The sequence below is a fragment of the Syngnathus scovelli genome, chromosome 2 (assembly GCF_024217435.2).
Source record: "Syngnathus scovelli strain Florida chromosome 2, RoL_Ssco_1.2, whole genome shotgun sequence".
Lineage (NCBI taxonomy): Eukaryota > Metazoa > Chordata > Actinopteri > Syngnathiformes > Syngnathidae > Syngnathus > Syngnathus scovelli.
Genome location: NC_090848.1, coordinates 23,232,520 through 23,254,916, shown reverse-complemented (window position 1 = coordinate 23,254,916; position 22,397 = coordinate 23,232,520). Strand labels below are relative to the sequence as shown.

General features: G+C 45.2%; 1 protein-coding gene across 2 annotated transcripts in view; it reads right to left on the bottom strand.

Annotated features, from left to right (window-relative positions):
* Nucleotides 1-22,397, bottom strand: part of camkvl (CaM kinase-like vesicle-associated, like) — a 42,196-nt gene that overhangs the window by 7,979 nt on the left and 11,820 nt on the right. For both annotated transcript variants that reach the window (XM_049754645.2, XM_049754646.1), the window contains exon 2: nucleotides 497-603. In XM_049754645.2, the coding sequence (XP_049610602.1) occupies nucleotides 497-591 (95 nt within the window). In that variant the 5' untranslated portion in view covers nucleotides 592-603. The remainder of the gene's footprint in view (nucleotides 1-496; nucleotides 604-22,397) is intronic.

Sequence of the window (22,397 nt, the reverse complement as noted above, 5' to 3'; positions counted from 1 at the left end):
GACATGTTAATTAAATATTCTAAAAAAAGGCAGAACAATTAGAATTCTCATATTCTCTTCACCCTGTGATGAAGTGCACTTAAGTTTGGGCTTGTATGTGTTATATAAATGACGTGCACAAATCTCTGAGGCCAGATGCCGACATTGCCATATGGCCATGAGTGTGTGTGTGTTGCTACAATGTTTCAAGAAAACGTTTTCAGTAGGGCAAATTGCAGCAGTGATTTTCACACCGCAAAATCATACGGTTGGTTGGCCGACTTTGAAAAATTAACACAAGTAAATCTCCTAATTTTGCCACTTACAGGCTTCATTTTACCAACTTCAGTCCGTCTGAATAAATCATCGCCATCTCAAGCCCTCCTAAAATTGGACTTACTGACAACAATTCCTTTTTATGCATTCAGCCTATTACGAATGGCACTGTCAATGAATTAAACATTGCAGGAAAGGAAAGAGAATAAAAACACATTACACCAAGATTTACGGTACTTACGCTCGGAGGACTTGGCCAATCTCATATTTGTCTGTCACATCAGATATACTGTCATAGGTCTGCCCATCTCGCAGAGCAAGGCACCCAAATGGCATGACGGCATTCACCTAATACACAAGTACAGGAAGCAGAGTACACACGTTATTCGGACGATAATATTGATAAAATGTTTAAGGACAACTCAGGAATGTATCTTTAATGCAAAAGTGCAACTCTAATTAAATGACGTCAATTTCGGAACCAAATGCAAATGCTAAAGCTTCCGGTCGTATGCTACTGATACTCTGCGTGTCAAATAAGCTTCTCTTCTTCACTCTGTTGATTATTTGCGACATTTATCAAGTTCAAACGAAGCTTCATATAGGTCAAATGAGCAACGCTAACTGCAGATGAGAGAAAGTTTAAATTCACACGTTTATTCATGTGAGGAGATAATTTGACTTTTCACTTCTCCCTGGATATACAGCGTATAGATAACGCACACGGATACACAAACACACTGCAATATGTCGTCCATTTTAAAATAAGTGTGCCTGAACTTCCAGGTAAAAAAAAAAAGAAAAAAAAGTGATGAATCAGCAATCAATACGGTGCACCTTCTCCCACCCACGTCCGAGCCGCTCTGTGGAAGCTTAACGGCATCTCTTCAACTGCTTGTTCCTCCTTCTTGTGCAGCATTCCAACGGTTACAGTTAAGCCCATAAATATTGGGGTTTGGCCAGATCAAATGTTGTCATCATTGGATGCTGCCCACTTTTTAATGGGATAAAAGTAATTCAGTTCGGCAACTGATTTGCATACTAAAGGAGTTCTGAAATGAGTTCTGAAGCATCTGGTTGAATATGAGCAGAAAATATTGCCCGGTACACTTTAGAAATCATCCAGCTGATTTTGTCAGCAATTATCAATAAAAACAATAGGAATGAGTTCCTTTGGCACACCTGGCCGTGGACCAGCTGAGCTGTCCCATAACCTTTGGTCTCAGATACAGACTTCTGTAATTCTGGCATTGTTCATCTGATTTGAATGTAAAGCCCTCAAATTAAAGATGAAAGGCTGCAGTTTAGGCACATCATGTTTCATCCATCCATCCATCCATCCATCCATCCATCCATCCATCCATCCATCCATCCATCCATCCATCCATCCATCCATCCATCCATCCATCCATCCATCCATCCATCCATCCATCCATCCATCCATCCATCCATTCATTCATTCATTCATTCATTCATTGCGTGGTCTTTAGAACCCAAAACATGTCAATGTTCCTATTTATGGCCTTTGCTAGTTATAGTACACTTACATTTATATATTTTCAACCGAGAGCATAGTTCTTGCCACCTTATCCATCTGAATTTCTAAAAATGAATCCAGAAAGCTGACCAAGTCGAAGTGATGAGATCACTTTCGAAAAAGCACTGATCAACTGAGGTTATTAAGTGAACTAATAAAGCTGCAGTGACTTCAGAATTGGGTTTCTGAAGATAAACTGACAGAGGGAGACAAGAACGAATAACAAATGGAGAATGGTTAGAACAGAAAACAATGGAAATCCTCAGCAGTAATGACATTTGGAGAGTGCTAATTTAGAATTATGGTACAAATATCAATGTGACGATGTACCATCACTATTGCAGAGTCGGCGCTTCAGGATAGGCGGGATTTGTGAGAATTGTGTAATCTCGCTGCTGGCCCTAATCTCTAATCTGCATCTCTAATCCAGAGCACTGGGATACACGTATGTGTGTCGACATGTGCGTTCATAAATGTGTCGGTTTGAGTGAAGTGCAAAGGTCAACGCAAATATGTCACACACGCTTAAGAGTTTGACTTGATGATGAACATGCGCATGCGTGCCCATATGTGAGGAGGTAGAGGGGGAAATGAGCGGTGGATTTGACAAAAGGCCGAGCCCTGAGAGGAGATTATGTAAATGTAACATCATCCCCCGTGACAGTTTCCAGGATGGTGAAAGTGAGGTTTGATGTGAATGGAGTTTGATCAACAGGCAAAAAGTGGCGCAAGTAAAATATGGCAACACTACTTGGGGGTCACATAGCATGACACACTTGCGAACAAGATGTATGACAAAAATACCATTTCAAATATTGACAAAATACAGTGGAACCTCGGTTTTCGAACACAATCCGTACCAGAAGGCTGTTCGAGAAGTGAATAGTTCGAATTCCAAATCATATTTTCCCATTACAAATAATGGAAGAAAAATTAATCCGTTCCAAGCCCAAAAAAAAAAAAAAACGCCTCTTTTAAGCATTTTTTCATTTGCGCATTTTTGTCCAATCGCGCAACTTCAGTGCACCGGCAAACGCGCAACCGTAGCGCGTCGCCGACCGCGCAACTGCACCGCGCTGGCCGGCCGTATTATTGTGACAGAGCCGTCGCTGAAATTAAGTAAATATTTTTAAAGTCCTGATGTACTTTCCAAAATTTAAGTGGACATCAGTGCGCAGGGAGCTTAATTTGGTCCGATCGCGCAACCGCAGCGCGCCGGGCGCTCAGCGTCTTTGTGTTTTAGGATGGCTTTACTGCTCCCACTTGCTTCCTTTGGAGGCATGATTAGAGTTGATGCAATCCTCAGAGTAACGAGAACGTAATAATGGAGTCAGTTGGCATGCGGGTCCTCTCGGCTCATCTCGCGTGGTTCGACAACCGAATTTCGTCCAACATCCGAAGCAAAAAAATCTCGAATTTTTTGTTTGAATACCTATTTGTTTGAGAACCGGGACGTTCGAAAACCGAGGCTTCATTGTATATGCATATGTCTGTATTTTTTTTGTTGAAAATTGACAAATTAATGTTTATATACAAAATGTAACCCTTCCCTGGTGCCAGGGTCCTGGGTGGCGTGTTTCTTTTATCCACAGGGAGCAACTGTGAGCAGAGTGCAGAGGGCCCAGGTGTGACTCATCAGGCTCGTTAAGGAGTGATCTTAAGGAGCATGCTGTCGACTACTCATCGCCTGAGTGTCCCTTCGCTGTGATCTTCTCCATAGTTGTGTCTCTAGCTCCTTGCTCATAGTTCTCGCCTTGCTCTCTGACGCCAAGTTCTTCAGATCCTCTGGTTCACAGTAAGAGCTCCGCCACAGCCACGTTGAATTCTCTGACCAAATCTTGTGCATCCTGCTTGTAGATTACCTCCACCAATCACCGCCAAGATCCACCCCGTCCTGGCCGAACTCCTCACGCTCCGCCACTGCTGCCACGCTCCGTGCTCCTGGCTCCGATCATCCCGCTCTACCTCCACCGCAGCCCCTCCAATAAACACTCCTCACTCATTCTGGACGTCTGAGTTGGTTTTTCTGCATGTGGGTCAAATCGATCGCTAAAACGATGACACCTGTATATTTGTGCCCTGAGTTCTCGAGTACAGATGAAGAGCATTGGTGGAGAACAAGTCACTTTGCAGGCACAGAGACGATTACTGTCAAGAAATAGTACTGTTATCTTCATCTATCTATGTGAGGCAGTGTCAGTGAAACCATTTTTTAGACTTTTAGCCATTTTTTATTCATGGTCAAACTTCTAAGTAGTTCTAAAATATGTCTCACCTCTTGAATGTTTTTCAATTCTAATCTAAAACTATATCATGTATTTTATTCATGGCTTATGGTTACCTCTTTTCTTTGGGTGTACGGCTCTCCCGTGAGGTCACTGGACTTTTTTTTGTCACTAGGAACAATCTAAAGATACTGTAGAAACACTTATATGCGTGCAGAATACTGAGTCAGAAGCAACCTGGAAGTCGAGGCTGAGTAGGAGGCAAAAAGGGAGGAAGGGTGATGAGAACAGAGTGGTGAGAAAGATGAAAGATGAGAAAAGAGGTGCGAACGGATGGGGCTCTTCAACTTGGCTCAACATATAGAAAATATTGCAGCAGTGCAAAAACACAAAACTGCAGAGGCAGATTTGAGACTTGCCTCCTCACAGCTTCGCAAGTGTGTGAGCGTGTGAACGTTTCCAACAGTGAAAGTGCGTGCCTTAGTGTGTGCGTGTGTCTCTTTATGAAGGGCTGTCCCAAATAGGCCATACTGACAAGACAGCTGTTGAAAAATAAAACAATAAACAAATAATCAAATAAACAAACAAACAAATAAATAAATAAATAAATAAATAAATAAATAAACACATATGATGAGGGCGGCTCGGTGGCGCACTGGGTAGCACGTCCGCCTCACAGTTAGGAAGGTGCGGGTTCGGTTCCACCTCCGGCCCTCCCTGTGTGGAGTTTGCATGTTCTCCCCGGGCCCGCGTGGGTTTTCTCCGGGCACTCCGGTTTCCTCCCACATTCTAAAAACATGCTTGGTAGGCCGATTGAAGACTCCAAATTGTCCCTAGGTGTGAGTGTGAGTGCGATTGGTTGTCTGTCTCTGTGTGCCCTGCGATTGGCTGGCAACCAGTTCAGGGTGTCCCCCGCCTACTGCCCGATGACGGCTGGGATAGGCTCCAGCACGCCCGCGACCCCCGTGGGGACTAAGCTATGTTGCAATATGTTTGAGCATTTCTGCCAAGCAAAATTTTTTGGCGCAGGTCAAAATAGGTTGCTGGGAAATACTTGAACAAAGCCAATTATATATGAAAAATATCAAAATGGCACCTGAAATTTTTGTTTGAATGCTTTGCACCCCTCTATGATATGAATAATAGGAAATGTTATGTTTGCATATTTCTTTTAAGACATGTTTACACTATGTTAAAGCTTTCTGGGAGTTGCTGGGAAATACAAAGAAACGAGTGTTATTGTTCCATAAAATGCCGCTGGCTTGTGAATTTCACGCGGCTCTAAAATGTTGAAGCCAAGCTAAAAAAAGAACTAATGAAAAAGCACTGTAATTTTGCATATGGCAAGGGGACACCTCTGCACGTGCAACAAAAAGTCGGGTGTGAATGCATAGAGGTCGGAGACATTGCACTTTCATTTCAAATCGCTTGCGCTGTTGTCGTCATGCTTGTTCACAAGTGCGGAGTTGAGTTTGCAGAGAAGCTCTATAATGAATGGAACGGAACATCTTTTCATCAGCTTAGAGGGTGACAAGTCAAGGTTATTCTTAGAAAACTGAATTCAATGTGCTGAAACTCATGTTCAGTCCCGCAGAGTGCAATCGGTTTTAGATGCTTATTCCCAAATAATGTGTTTGCTTTACATTCATTAATCCTAACTGTGGTTGTAAAATATGCATACTTATGCAGCGAGAGGGGGGCCACCAGGGCACTGCCCCCAGGTGCCAGACTAGATATTTCATTATGGGGGACAAACTGTTTCTAAAGGTTAAATACAAATTATTTGTGCTAAAATTGAACTGAACTGTAGAGATGGATGGATGGCTGGATGGATGGATAGACAGATAGATGGACAGGCAGGCAGGCAGGCAGGCAGGCAGGCAGGCAGGCAGGCAGGCAGGCAGGCAGGCAGGCAGGCAGGCAGGCAGGCAGGCAGGCAGGCAGGCAGGCAGGCAGGCAGGCAGGCAGGCAGGCAGGCAGACAGACAGACAGACTGACTGACAGACTGACAGTTATAAATAGATAGATAGGCAGGCAGGCGGGCGGGCAGGCAGGGAGGCAGAGATAGATAGATAGATAGATAGATAGATAGATAGATAGATAGATAGATAGATAGATAGATAGATAGATAGATAGATAGATAGATAGATAGATAGATAGATAGATAGATAGTGAAGGAATGGGGTCGAAATACACAAAGTCCTACCTCGCTACAAAAACAGATATGCTCAAACCTCATTGAATAAAGTACATAAGCAGAAAAGTATATTCACATATTAAATCAATAAAAGAAACACTTTAAGATTATAATTATACCTACACACCAAATCAATAAAGAAGACATAACTAGACATTTTTGATAAGTGGTGATGAGAAAGGTTTTTATAACTTTATGATCTGATATATATTTCTGAGCACTTTGAAATAACAAATGACTTTTGATATATTGCCTAAATAGCTTAATGAGCCTTAAGGAACTGTGTAATGCATGCCTGATGTTTTTTCTCTAAATCATGGACACGGCCAGAGTCGTCTTGACTGTTCAGTACTTGATTGTATCTTATGTTTTGACTAATGCTAGACGCCAGTTTTTGATTACTACTGAACGCTCTGCACAGAGGGAAATATTTTGCCTAACAAAGAAAAGATACGGACGCGGGTCACCGGGGCCTCCCTCTGGAGCCAGGCCTGGAGGCGGGGCTCGAAGGCGAGCGTCTGGTGGCCGGGCCTTCGCCCATTGGGCCCGGCCGGGCATAGCCCGAAAAGGAAACGTGGGTCCCCCTTCCCATGGGCTCACCACCTGTGGGAGGGGCCAAAGGGGTCGGGTGCAATGTGTGCTGGGCGGCAGCCAAAGGCAGGGACCTTGGCGGTCTGATCCCCGGCTGCAGAAGCTGGCTCTTGGGACATGGAATGTCACCTCTCTGGCTGGAAAGGAGCCCGAGCTGGTGTGCGAGGCAGAAAAATTCCGACTAGATATAGTCGGACTAGCCTCCACGCACAGTTTGGGTTCCGGTACAAGCCCTCTCGAGAGGGGCTGGACTCTCTACCACTCTGGAGTTGCCCACGGTGAGAGGCGTCGAGCAGGTGTGGGTATACTTATTGCCCCCGGCTGGGCGCCTGCACATTGGGGTTCACCCCGGTGAACGAGAGGGTAGCCTCCCTCCGCCTTCGGGTGGGGGGACGGGTCCTGACTGTTGTTTGTGTCTATGCACCAAACAGCAGCTCAGAGTACCCACCCTTCTTGGGGTCCCTGGAGGAAGTGCTGGAGAGCGCTCCTTCTGGGGACTCCATCGTTCTACTGGGTGACTTCAATGCTCACGTGGGCAATGACAGTGAGACCTGGAAGGGCGTGATTGGGAGGAACGGCCCCCCCGATCTGAACCCGAGCGGTGTTCTATTGTTGGACTTCTGTGCTCGACATGGATTTTCAATAATGAACACCATGTTCAAGCATAAGGGTGTCCATGTGTGCACTTGGCACCAGGACACCCTAGGCCGCAGTTCGATGATCGACTTTGTAGTCGTGTCATCGGATTTGCGGCCGCATGTTTTGGACACTCGGGTGAAGAGAGGGGCGAAGCTGTCAACTGATCACCACCTGGTGGTGGGTTGGCTCCGATGGTGGGGGAAGATGCCGGTCCGACCTGGCAGACCCAAACGCTCTGTGAGGGTCTGCTGGGAACGTCTGGCAGAATCTCCTGTCAGGAAGAGTTTCAACTCCCACCTCCGGCAGAGCTTTTCCCACGTCCCGGGGGAGGCGGGGGACATTGAATCTGAGTGGACCATGTTCCGCGCCTCCATTGTTGAGGCGGCCGACCGGAGCTGTGGCCGTAAGGTCGTTGGTGCCTGTCGTGGCGGCAATCCCTGAACCCGCTGGTGAACACCGGCGGTAAGGGATGCAGTCAAGCTGAAGAAGGAGTCCTATCGGGCCGTTTTGGCCTGCGGGACTCCGGAGGCAGCTGACAGGTACCGGATGGCCAAGCGGAACGCGGCTTCGGCGGTTGCTGGGGCAAAAACCCGGGCGTGGGAGGAGTTTGGTGAGGTCATGGAGAATGACTTTCGGACGGCTTCGAGGAAATTCTGGTCCACCATCCGGCGTCTCAGGAGGGGGAAGCAGTGCAACGTCAACACTGTTTACAGTGGGGATGGCGTGCTGCTGACCTCGACTGGGGACGTCGTGAGTCGGTGGGGAGAATACTTCGAAGACCTCCTCAATTCCACCTACACGCCTTCCATTGAGGAAGCAGGGCCTGGAGACTCTGAGGCGGATTCTCCAATCTCTGGGGTCGAAGTCACTGAGGTAGTTAAAAAACTCCTCGGTGGCAAGGCCCCGGGGGTGGATGAGATCCGCCCGGTGTTCTTAAAGGCTCTGGATGTTGTGGGGCTGTCATGGCTGACACGCCTCTACATCGGGGACAGTGCCTCTGGATTGGCAGACTGGGGTGGTGGTTCCCCTCTTTAAGAAGGGGGACCGGAGGGTGTGTTCCAATTACAGGGGAATCACACTCCTCAGCCTCCCTGGTAAGGTCTATTCAGGGGTGCTGGAGAGGAGGGTCCGTCGGGAGGTCGAACCTCGGATTCAGGAGGAACAGTGTGGCTTTCGTCCTGGCCGTGGAACAGTGGACCAGCTCTACACCCTCGGCAGGATCCTCGAGGGTGCATGGGAGTTCGCCCAACCAGTCCACATGTGTTTTGTGGACTTGGAGAAGGCGTTCGACCGTGTCCCTCGGGAGGTTCTGTGGAGGGTGCTTCGGGAGTACGGGGTGCCGAGCCAACTGATAAGGGCGGTTCGGTCCCTGTATCACCGATGCCAGAGTCTGGTCCGCATTTCCGGCAGTAAGTCGGATTCGTTCCCAGTGAGGGTTGGACTCCGCCAAGGCTGCCCTTTTGTCACCGATTCTGTTCATAATTTTTATGGACAGAATTTCTAGGCGCAGCCGAGGCGTTGAGGGGGTCCGGTTTGGGGACCTCAGCATCGCGTCTCTGCTTTTTGCAGATGACGTGGTGCTGTTGGCTTCTTCAGGCCGTGATCTCCAGCTCTCGCTGGAACGGTTCGCAGCTGAGTGTGAAGCGGTCGGGATGAGGGTCAGCACCTCCAAATCCGAGTCCATGGTCCTCGATCGGAAAAGGGTGGAATGCCCTCTCCGGATCGGGGATGAGATCCTGCCCCAAGTGGAGGAGTTCAAGTATCTTCGAGTCTTGTTCACGAGTGAGGGGAGGATGGAGCGCGAGATCGACAGGCGGATCGGTGCAGCGTCGGCAGTAATGCGGACCCTGTACCGGTCCGTTGTGGTGAAGAGAGAGCTGAGCCAAAAGGCAAAGCTCTCAATTTACCGGTCGATTTACGCTCCTACCCTCACCTATGGTCACGAGCTATGGGTCGTGACCGAAAGAACGAGATCCCGGATACAAGCGGCCGAAATGAGTTTTCTCCGCAGGATGTCTGGGCTCTCCCTTAGCGATAGGGTGAGCAGCTCGGTCATCCGGGAGAGACTCGGAGTAGAGTCGCTACTCCTCCACGTTGAGAGGAGCCAGATGAGGTGGCTCGGGCATCTTATCAGGATGCCTCCTGGACGCCTCCCTGGGGAGGTGTTCCGGGCATGTCCCACCGGTAGGAGACCCCGGGGACGACCCAGGACGCGCTGGAGAGACTATGTCTCTCAGCTGGCCTGGGAACGCCTTGGGATCCCCCGGGATGAGCTGGATGAAGTGGCTGGGGAGAGGGAAGTCTGGGAGTCCCTCCTAAAGCTGCTGCCCCCGCGACCCGACCCCGGATAAGCGGAAGAAGATGGATGGATGGATGGATGAAAGAAAAGATACGGTTGGAAGCATGATTAAACTAAGAATAAGCAAAGACATGAAGTATCAAAAGAACAGCAATAGATTAATGATGTCACAGCCAAAAGCTAACATAATTTCGTACAAAATGACAAAATTGAAAGAATGAGGTACGACAGTGTATGTCCAAGATTGGAGAAGAATGTTCACAGGAAGGTCACGTGGAGATAAAACCAGCAGGTGCCAGAGGGAGCCAGCCAAGGACTCGGCCAAAGATCATCGCCAAGGCCGAAAGACAGGATGGAAGACAACAGCCCCCACACACACCGAATCGCCCATAACCAGCACCCACTCCCATGGCGAACTTGCCCCACCCCAAAGACTCATCACCCATCAAACTCGGCCCACACTGGCATGTGCAACTGATATAAACTAACCAAAGAACCTTGAACGTTGCCTTTTCTGAATGGAGACTTTCCGCTCTTGAAGGGCCCAGCGCTGTATTGTACTTTCCTGAAAACAGAGCTTTTTGAACAAGAATTGTGATTGAACTCAACCAACCTGTGTAAGTCTAATTTCTGCTTCAGTGTCTTAGCATTTTCCTAAATCTGAAGAAATCAAACAAACACGCAGTGAGTAAATTGGATAACAGGTGATTGGCAATGGCTTTTGCCGTGAGGCGCAGATAATGCGCTCCCTAAATTGTGGACAAAATCCAACAATAGATAGATGGATGGATGGATGGATGGATGGATGGATGGATGGATGGATGGATGGATGGATGGATGGACGGACGGACGGACGGACGGACGGACGGACGGACGGACGGACCGATCGATCGATCGATAGATAGACTATGATCTGTGGTTAATATCCACAATGGTACATTTTGAAAATGTTCAAATGATGCATTGCATAGCATTGCATAATGAATGGTGAATCATCTCAAGCTGGGTTACAATATGGCGCCAGCACATGTCACTGTCCAGGCTTTGCTTTCTACGCCTTTGGGCCGCCACGCTTTGAGAATAACTGTGTTAGACACAAGCTTGATGTGAATTAGCTTAAATGTTGGAACTAAAGTTTAGGAAAATAATAGAACCACGGCAAAATTCCATTGCTAACTTTGAGCAAAGTTCATTTATTTGGACACACCACTCATAAAATTAGGAAACCTACGTTGAGTAGTGTGTGTGTATGTGTCTTCATAAAATGTTTATTTATTTATTTTTTAAAATCAATGTCCGCCTGGTTAATGGAGCCCGAGGAGCGGAGCGTATGTGGTTAGTTACTTCTGCCTCTGTGAACAAGAACTTACAGGTCTTGCATGTCAGATCTCATGTGAGCACGGTGCACCTGATACACAAGCATGCGTGAACACACACACTGTAGTGTACACAATCCTATAGATCATCGGTACATTCCTGCTGTGCAACTCTTCAGACGTGACAGCAACATAGCCAATCCAGTAAATTGTCACGCTAACAACGCTTTTTGCTAAAGTCAGATTCTTTGCAGGAAATGCAGATTAAGGAACAATCAGAATGCGATTGCTGACATAACATAACTGCAAATATTATTTTAATGTTTAATATTCTGTGTCAGTAACTGTCGCTCAGATTGCATTTGGCAAATAAAAATTCATGATATTTACTATTTACTTATTTTCAAATGACTTTTTCTGAAAACTATAGAAAAAATATTTTGTTTTTTTCTCCCCATATTGACGAAGCGAGTGTTGTACTATATACTTCAAGTAAAAAAAAAAAAATCCATTATTATTCAGCATCCTGGAACTTTTCTGACACGTCTCATAAAACTTGGTCTAATTGCATCTTTAGTAAATCCATCCATCCGTCCGTCCGTCCGTCCGTCCGTCCGTCCGTCCGTCCGTCCGTCCGTCCGTCCATCCATCCATCCATCCATCCATCCATCATCTGAACCACTTGTCCCCACGAGGGTTGCAGGCGTGCTGGAGCCTATCCCACCAGTCATCGGGCAGTAGGCGGGGGACACCCTGAACTGGTTGCCAGCCAATCGCAGGGCACATAGAGACGAACAATCATTTGCACTCGCACTCACACTTAGGGACAATTTGGAGTGCTCAATCGGCCGACCAAGCATGCTTTTGGGATGTGGGAGGAAACCGGATTGCCTGGAGAAAACCCACATGGACACGGGGAGAACATGCAAACTCCACACAGGGAGGGCCGAAGGTAGAATCAAATTCGCACCCTCCTAACTGTGAGGCGGTCGTTCAGTAAATGCAATGAAATAAAAATAATAACAATTGTAACTAATTAGATGTAATGGCCTCTAGCAGTTAAAACAAATCATCAATAAACTAGCAGAGTTTGGAAAATGTTCTACGTCCTTCTAAGGGGTCCCTTACCCAGATAATTGCTCAGACATTAATCAAATATATGACAGCATATTACTCTGCTCAGCCCCCCCCCCCAAAAAAAAAGAAAAGAAAACTACCAGTGACCCATTTTGTGTGCTGACTCCTGTTTGGGAAACATCACATCAAGCAGACAGATGGGCGCTACTTCCTCCCCCCTTTTCTTGTCTCTCACCAACTCGTTTCATGTTTTAGCATCCCTGAAGGCGTTGCACACATGCAGAAAACAGCAGAACACTGAAGAACATCACAAGTTACAACAATCGTGGCAAACGAATGCTTGCTACACAAATGGAATTGACAACGGTGAAATGCAGCCGTCATTGCAGCTAGCGCTTTACGACCGTCGGTCTTGCCGGCCTGTGTGTTATAAAATTAAATAAATACATTTAAGAGCCGCTCAGACACTTACAAAATGCCTGCAGTCATTGAGCCTGTAACGATCACCACATATTTGATGATACTTCCTTTTTTTTCTCCAGCTCAGTTTTTATCGATCGATACTTAATATCTTTCCGGATTTCCCCGACCATGCAAGCAGTAAAGAAAAACGTTGAAAACCTTGTTTCCGAGTCTCTCCGGTTTGTGATTCGTCAGTAGAAGCGTTATTAGATTCCCACACCCTTGTAAGAATTGCAATGGGTGTAATTAGGAAACAATAACGCAATCAATATCCGAGACGCATCTGAAAGCGCGCAACATATTTTGCCATTAATATCACTTTGGCCTGCAAAACATTAAACAGGAATTGGTCGACTGATTACTCCCAAGCTCATTGCCCCAGTTGACAAGTGTGCGTTGGATATTGAGCCGAGCGCTCGGCCGCCTCAGGTCGCTCGCTGGCATTTATTACGATGTTGTGATGTGAGAGTGGAGCTGGAGCAAGAGCTGCTAGGGCAAAAGACAATACCCGAGAGAAAGGAAGAGGCAGGCAAAGAGATAATTTGAAAATAAAGTATGTTGGGCACACAACAACTCACATGTTGTGAGGTACAGATCAACATATAATAGCTAGCATGTGTGCGTGCGCGCGTGTGTGTTGGGCAATCAATTCAATTGCTTTTATTTCTTTCTCTGTGTTTCCACTGGGGTGCTTCTCCAGCTTGTACTAAACACTAATTCCCTTACTGCTCATAGCGCCACTCTCATCTCAGCTCTTTATTATGTGTGCTCATGTGTAGTTCTGCTCTTTGCCTCTGTCAAGAAATAACACATATACACTGAGAAAACAATAAAATAACCCTCACTCAGCCTGTAAATCTCGTGACGAATAATGGATGCATGTTGTTTTTTTATTGTTTATTTTTTGTTCTATTAGACACTTCCTGCTTTTCTCTAGCTATTGTCTATCGTCAGGTTTCGGTCCCCTCATTAGGTGAGTCAGCTGGCGCAGGGCTTACACCACAGTAAGTGCGTCCTTGGGGAGAAGAGTGTCTTTCTCATCCCGTGGACAAAAATAAATACAGAAATTGTAAGGCTGAACATGCCTGTCAAGAATTGATGTCCAACCATGTGCAATATCTAGGAGTGCTCTTTTTGACAAAAATAATTGAAGAGCCTAGACCAGAGTCACATGCGAGGAGTTGGCACCGGGAAAGTAATTCATTTTTTTTAAGACACTTTAAAAATAAATCAGATTTGTTTCTAAATACATTATACTCAGAGATTTGTTTCTAAATACATTAGACTGAAAACATATAAAAACTGAGAGCATTGTGGTATTCACTTGTAGCATTAGGGTATTAGAGCATTAAATGTTTTTCACCATTTCAGTTTTCTCGATTTTTTTGGGTTGTGACTAAAATGGCGCATGAAACACATTTGTGGTCAGACATTAGTCACAACAGCGCACTATATAAAAGCTGGAGCGCCTTTGTTTACTTCATTGGTTATCTGGGGCATTTCGTATGATAAGTTAGCTAACTAGCTAAAAAAAAGGTTAACTAGTTAACTAGCTAACTAAAGACACCTCGAAAATGCACTTTCCTTCAGGTAGTGCTTTAGCATGGCAGTTTTAGAGCACAACGTTGTCAGTTGTGAATGTACGCCCAAATGCAGAGAAAGCAGAATATCAAGAGAGAATGAAAACTGCTTTGAGCGTCTCGTTGTCCCAACATGGAAAATCCCCGCATCTAGCCAGTGGCATACAAAAATCTTGATGCCACTTATTTTTTTCTACGTTGTGATATTTTTTTTTCCAAACAGTCAACATTGGTGAAGTCATCAATCTTTTCTGTGGTATAGCCAAGTTCAGAACACAGATAAAGATAGATCTCATTAGATTAGATTTAGGCGTTATGATGGCTATGTTTTGCTTTTTTTTTTTTTTTTTTCGTAAGACGTGTTGTTCTGCACTGGATGGATTTCTTTGTCCCAAAGGTGAGGACATGAGATGACATTCAAAATTAATAGATAATTTGTCAATTAATTCCAAGTATTGGCGGGAGACGGCATTTCACATGGTCAGATATGCAATTTTTTTTCAACAGAATTTTTAAAGTACAACTACCTACATTAAAAAAAGAAAAAGAAAACAATTAAATGAAACAATGATACATTTTATTTGCAATAGATTCATCAAAATATTATATATGTAATAATTCGGTTGTCTGCACTATTTATCTGCTTTACTCTTTTCACATGTTGAATACATTATGAAAATGTAGATTAATGTGTAATATTCTGCAGATACAATTTTTATGTTGTCAACATTGCAAGACTGAATTCAAACCAATGTTCTATGAAAAAAAGTCAAAGCATGCACACAGCACTGCTGCTCAGCTAAACAGTGTAAGTAGAATTAATTACAATCATTAATCACTATTTGAAGGTTGTGTGCATACAGCTTTATTATGAGATAAATGTACAAAATCCTTCTTTCCTTTGTTTGCCAAGAATTTTATTTCGCAGATGAAGCTATGCCATAGTGTGATATTCTTAAACTGTATTCCCTCTACAAACAGCAAATACAACGTCATCTCTCAAATTCATCCTTCAATAAAATGCAATGAGGCTGTTATTACTTTGAGCACACTATTGCGTTTATATGTTCTTCACAGCTGATTAAAAAAACATATATTTCACGCTCCACTCATGCATGCGACTGCTGAGAAATCAACCTACATATGCAAAGTTTGTGATGCAGAAGCAAAGCAGTCATAAGCATGAAAAATATAATACCATGGAATAAAACTCCTCCTGTCTATTCTGACACGAGCACATCGCGCAAAGAATGAGTGCTCCAGTTCTCAGTTAAAAATTCAGAGGATGATGTGGCGCTGAAATAAAGAAATGTGGAAAGTACAACGTTCTCACCATTATTGTGACGCACGAACGCTCTGAAGCATAGGATAGGATATCATTTTGCCTGTGAGTAATTTGGAGAATAGAAAGAAGAAGAATAGAGAGCATACATACCGTATGGACACACACAAAGCGACTCAGGAAACACAAAACATGGCCAGCAATCTTCTTGAAATTGCTTGATTGAGGCAATACTTGGAATTATTGACTGCAGTTTGAACAGTCTACAGTGAGGCTGCAGTATGTATAATATATATAGTATTGTTATTGTATTTATTATGCGCCAATATATATACCTATGAAGGACTGTAAATTTCAAAAGTAAATACAAGTGACAATAAAAACCAATATAAAAAATAATTGAAAAACTGAATAAAATATCTATAAATTGATGTTTAATTATATTCATCAATTCATTTTTGCATTTGTTTCCATATTTATCATTTAATTTACTTTTTAGTTATTTAGTATTTTTTGCACTTTATTTCGATATATATATATATATATATATATATATATATATATATATATATATATATATATATATATATATATATATATATATATATATATATATATTTAAATAAAAATAAATTTCCAATTATATTTTTCATTTTCGTTTTTTGGTACTGAAAAAAATATTATTAAAATGATGGGGGCAGTCCTGTGATAAGAATAAAAACAAACAAACAAACAAACAAACAAACAAACAAACAAACAAACAAACAAACAAACAAACAAACATTAACAAAAATAAACATGATTTAAAAATGACTTAGTAGCACCCATTGTAATAGTTTACCAATAAATATATATTGTTTATAAGTAGTAATAATTTCCGGGAATATTTAGGGTGATACATGTAAAAATAACAAGGCAGACAGTATAACAGTTTAAAATATTTTCATTATTATCACGACCTTCCTTTCCTACTGCGGTAATTAATGTGTTCAATGTTTTATTGTTACACACAGCTCATACACGCAAAAAAACTTGGAAAGGGTTTCAATTAATCTTTGCTGTAAAGTTGAGTGACTTGTTTTTCTATCATTCTATCAGTGAGTTTGTAAGTGTAATAGAACACAGCTCCACTCAGGCTTGACAACGTCTGACTGAGCCAGTTGTTTGGGTCCCATCTGCACAAGCAAGATCAAGCATAATGTAGAAACCACCTTTGGCTCCTTATATGTGCACTTGTACTATGCATTGCCCTCTTTTGACTTGCATGGGTGATATTGCTCAAGTCTTAAGAAGTAAATTAGGACATCTGGTCTCGTGGGAAAGTTAGAGTGAGCAAAGCAGAGCATGGGAAGGTTAAGCGAAGACAAAAGAAACAGATCATAAGGAAAACGAAAGAAGTTGTAAGGAAGATGAGAACAAGGGAATAACAAATCCTCTGCACAAGAACATGCACAGGTCGAAATAATTACAGCAGTTTGTTAATACACATCCATCTGATGCCGAGCCGCCAGGGACCAAATTAGGGACCTAAACAAATTTGTATTTGGAATCACTTGGAATGAAATCAATGCATGTTTAAAAACAAAAAACAAATAAATGAACAAATCAGAAGTAAACATTTGTGTGGGCCTTTTCCAGAAAAACATGTCTGCATTCCCAAAATGGAAAGTCATCCGTGAGGCCATTGTATGACAACGGCTGTGTGATGTCATAGTTGATGCTTTCGATCGCCAAACCATGTAAGCGCTCTTGTGCCTTTGATGAGTGCAACTAAGTCTTGATGAGCTTCACTTTTAAATAGAGTCAACCAGGGAGAATTACTGCAATGCAGAGGACAATAATGAAATAATATATAGGCTATATGGTCATAAATAAATATAAAAATGAAAAAGGTTCCCATTTCACTTTTATACATTTTTCATTTTTATCCTTTTTTATTCAAAGACTATGCTAATACTATGCAAATAAGTATTATTATTAATAATAATAATAATAATAATAATAATAATAATAATAATGAATAAAATAAATGGGAAAATGACGAGAGTTACAAATGATAAACGTTAATAATAAGCGGGAAAAATAAAAAGGAAATTAAATTATTATAAAATAAATGGGAAAATGATAAAAGTTACAAATGATAAATGATGAAAAAAATAAATGGGAATATGACGAGTTACAAATGATAAGTGTTAATAATGATAAGCGGGAAAAATAAAAAGGAAATTAAATTATTATAAAATAAATGGGAAAATGACAAAAGTTACAAATGATAAAAATGATAAGCGGGAAGAATATAAATTATTATTGTACAATAAATGGAAAAATGACGAGAGTTACAAATGATAAGCGGGAAGAATAAAAAGGAAAATAAATTATTAAAATAAATGGTAAAATGACAAGTTACAAATCATAAGCGTAAAAAATATGAAGTAGTGAATAAAAAATTAAAAAAAACGGTACCCACAGTTGGAATCGAACTCACACGGGGAAGCGGCTAGAGTTAAGAAGTGGCCGCGTTACAAACTGAGCTAATCAGTTTCCTTTTGTGAACCGGTAGAATTTGCTTAATGTGATGAATGTTCATGTTGAATGCGCCATTAAGAATGAATGCGTAATTTTATACCATAAATGTACTAATTATGCAAAAATAACAAATGTTTATAAAGAAAAAAAACTGCAGCCAGTGTCGTGTGAGTTTGTGTAATGGTGAGACACCCAATGTGACACATGTAAAATTCGAACCCACGCAGGCAAATGGCTCGTGTTGAAATTGCCATTAAGAATGAATGGGGATTTAAAAGTCACAAATTTGCTAATTACACAAAAACGGTAAATGTTATCAACAAAAAAAATGGTAGCAAGCATGACATGAATATTTGGAATGTGTGAAAGTTTGAACGGGGTGAATCGGTTGAAGCATGTAGGACTAGTTAGGTGCCAAAAAAGTGGGCGGAATAAGTTGAATAATAATAATAATAATAAAGTAGAATAACAATGTGTGAAGGCCTTCGCCTTCACACAATAATAATATCCCCTCCGCGAGTCGTCACCTTATCGTGGTGGAGGGGTTTGCGTGCCCCTATGATCCTAGGAGCCATGTTGTCGGGGGCTTCGTGCCCCTGGTAGGGTCACCCATGGCAAACGGGTCCTAGGTGAGGGGCCAGACAAAGCACGGCTCACAAGCCCCTTATGATGAGTAATATAAATGGACTTAGTTTTCCCTCGCCCGGACGCGGGTCACCGGGGCCTCCCTCTGGAGCCAGGCCTGGAGGCGGGGCTCGAAGGCGAGCGTCTGGTGGCCGGGCCTTCGCCCATGGGGCCCGGCCGGGCATAGCCCGAAATGGAAACGTGGGTCCCCCTTCCCATGGGCTCACCACCTGTGGGAGGGGCCGAAGGGGTCGGGTGCAATGTGAGCTGGGCGGCAGCCAAAGGCGGGGACCTTGGCGGTCTGATCCCCGGCTGCAGAAGCTGGCTCTTGGGACATGGAATGTCACCTCTCTGGCTGGAAAGGAGCCCGAGCTGGTGTGCGAGGCAGAAAGATTCCGACTAGATATAGTCGGACTAGCCTCCACACACAGTTTGGGTTCCGGTACAAGCCCTCTCGAGAGGGGCTGGACTCTCTTCCACTCTGGAGTTGCCCACGGTGAGAGGCGTCGAGCAGGTGTGGGTATACTTATTGCCCCCCGGCTGGGCGCCTGCACATTGGGGTTCACCGCGGTGAACGAGAGGGTAGCCTCCCTCCGCCTTCGGGTGGGGGGACGGGTCCTGACTGTTGTTTGTGTCTATGCACCAAACAGCAGCTCAGAGTACCCACCCTTCTTGGGGTCCCTGGAGGAAGTGCTGGAGAGCGCTCCTTCTGGGGACTCTATCGTTCTACTGGGTGACTTCAATGCTCACGTGGGCAATGACAGTGAGACCTGGAAGGGCGTGATTGGGAGGAACGGCCCCCCTGATCTGAACCCGAGCGGTGTTCTATTGTTGGACTTCTGTGCTCGACACGGATTTTCAATAATGAACACCATGTTCAAACATAAGGGTGTCCATGTGTGCACTTGGCACCAGGACACCCTAGGCCGCAGTTCGATGATCGACTTTGTAGTCGTGTCATCGGATTTGCGGCCGCATGTTTTGGACACTCGGGTGAAGAGAGGGGCGGAGCTGTCAACTGATCACCACCTGGTGGTGGGTTGGCTCCGATGGTGGGGGAAGATGCCGGTCCGACCTGGCAGACCCAAACGCTCTGTGAGGGTCTGCTGGGAACGTCTGGCAGAATCTCCTGTCAGGAAGAGCTTCAACTCCCACCTCCGGCAGAGCTTTTCCCACGTCCCGGGGGAGGCGGGGGACATTGAGTCTGAGTGGACCATGTTCCGCGCCTCCATTGTTGAGGCGGCCGACCGGAGCTGTGGCCGTAAGGTCGTTGGTGCCTGTCGTGGCGGCAATCCCCGAACCCGCTGGTGGACACCGGCGGTAAGGGATGCCGTCAAGCTGAAGAAGGAGTCCTATCGGGCCGTTTTGGCCTGCGGGACTCCGGAGGCAGCTGACAGGTACCGGATGGCCAAGCGGAACGCGGCTTCGGCGGTTGCTGAGGCAAAAACCCGGGCGTGGGAGGAGTTCGGTGAGGCCATGGAGAATGACTTTCGGACGGCTTCGAGGAAATTCTGGTCCACCATCCGGCGTCTCAGGAGGGGGAAGCAGTGCAACGTCAACACTGTTTACAGTGGGGATGGCGTGCTGCTGACCTCGACTCGGGACGTCGTGAGTCGGTGGGGAGAATACTTCGAAGACCTCCTCAATTCCACCTACACGCCTTCCATTGAGGAAGTAGGGCCTGGAGACTCTGAGGCGGATTCTCCAATCTCTGGGGTCGAAGTCACTGAGGTAGTTAAAAAACTCCTCGGTGGCAAGGCCCCGGGGGTGGATGAGATCCGCCCAGAGTTCCTAAAGGCTCTGGATGTTGTGGGGCTGTCATGGCTGACACGCCTCTACAACGTTGCGTGGACATCGGGGACAGTGCCTCTGGATTGGCAGACTGGGGTGGTGGTTCCCCTCTTTAAGAAGGGGGACCGGAGGGTGTGTTCCAATTACAGGGGAATCACACTCCTCAGCCTCCCTGGTAAGGTCTATTCAGGGGTGCTGGAGAGGAGGGTCCGTCGGGAGGTCGAACCTCGGATTCAGGAGGAGCAGTGTGGCTTTCGTCCTGGCCGTGGAACAGTGGACCAGCTCTACACCCTCGGCAGGATCCTCGAGGGTGCATGGGAGTTTGCCCAACCAGTCCACATGTGTTTTGTGGACTTGGAGAAGGCGTTCGACCGTGTCCCTCGGGAGGTTCTGTGGAGGGTGCTTCGGGAGTACGGGGTGCCGAGCCAACTGATAAGGGCGGTTCGGTCCCTGTATCACCGATGCCAGAGTCTGGTCCGCATTTCCGGCAGTAAGTCGGATTCGTTCCCAGTGAGGGTTGGACTCCGCCAAGGCTGCCCTTTGTCACCGATTCTGTTCATAATTTTTATGGACAGAATTTCTAGGCGCAGCCGAGGCGTTGAGGGGGTCCGGTTTGGGGACCTCAGCATCGCGTCTCTGCTTTTTGCAGATGACGTGGTGCTGTTGGCTTCTTCAGGCCGTGATCTCCAGCTCTCGCTGGAACGGTTCGCAGCCGAGTGCGAAGCGGTCGGGATGAGGGTCAGCACCTCCAAATCCGAGTCCATGGTCCTCGATCGGAAAAGGGTGGAATGCCCTCTCCGGATCGGGGATGAGATCCTGCCCCAAGTGGAGGAGTTCAAATATCTTGGAGTCTTGTTCACGAGTGAGGGGAGGATGGAGCGTGAGATCGACAGGCGGATCGGTGCAGCGTCGGCAGTAATGCGGACCCTGTACCGGTCCGTTGTGGTGAAGAGAGAGCTGAGCCAAAAGGCAAAGCTCTCAATTTACCGGTCGATTTACGCTCCTACCCTCACCTATGGTCACGAGCTATGGGTCGTGACCGAAAGAACGAGATCTCGGATACAAGCGGCCGAAATGAGTTTTCTCCGCAGGATGTCCGGGCTCTCCCTTAGAGATAGGGTGAGAAGCTCGGTCATCCGGGAGAGACTCGGAGTGGAGTCGCTACTCCTCCACGTTGAGAGGAGCCAGATGAGGTGGCTCGGGCATCTTATCAGGATGCCTCCTGGACGCCTCCCTGGGGAGGTGTTCCGGGCATGTCCCACCGGTAGGAGACCCCGGGGACGACCCAGGACGCGCTGGAGAGACTATGTCTCTCAGCTGGCCTGGGAACGCCTTGGGATCCCCCGGGATGAGCTGGATGAAGTGGCTGGGGAGAGGGAAGTCTGGGAGTCCCTCCTGAAGCTGTTGCCCCCGCGACCCGACCCCGGATAAGCGGAAGAAGATGGATGGATGGATGGATGGATAATAATAATAGTATTATTAGGCTAATATTATTATTATTATTATTATTATTATTATTATTATTATTATCATTATTATAAGTATCCATCCATCAGAATCAAACTCTGCACATCTAAACCAAATTTTGTCTCAGCTTCAAAAATGTTTGGAGACTCGCTAGTCTCATGGATATGCTTTCTTTAATCAATGTATTGGCTGACGTTTCTACAACCACCATCACTTTGCTCATTTTATCATTGCTTTTTCCTTCCATGAATGCAGAGGCTGTAAATAAATCATAAATAGTCATCAGTGCTGGAGAAGTATGATGGTAGCTGTTTTCAGAGATTCAATTCTAATGAGTTTCTGGTTTGTGCCACATATGCATTTATTTTATTGAATTTATGACAGCCACCTTCCGGTGACAGACCATCTTAGGCTAGTTTTGCTCCTCTGCCCCCTTTAGCTGACATGTCAACTCTTTGCTCTGCCGACTGATGGCCAGCGCATCCCTCTGTTGACAAAAACGTCAAGTACTGTCATTTCCGCACACTTC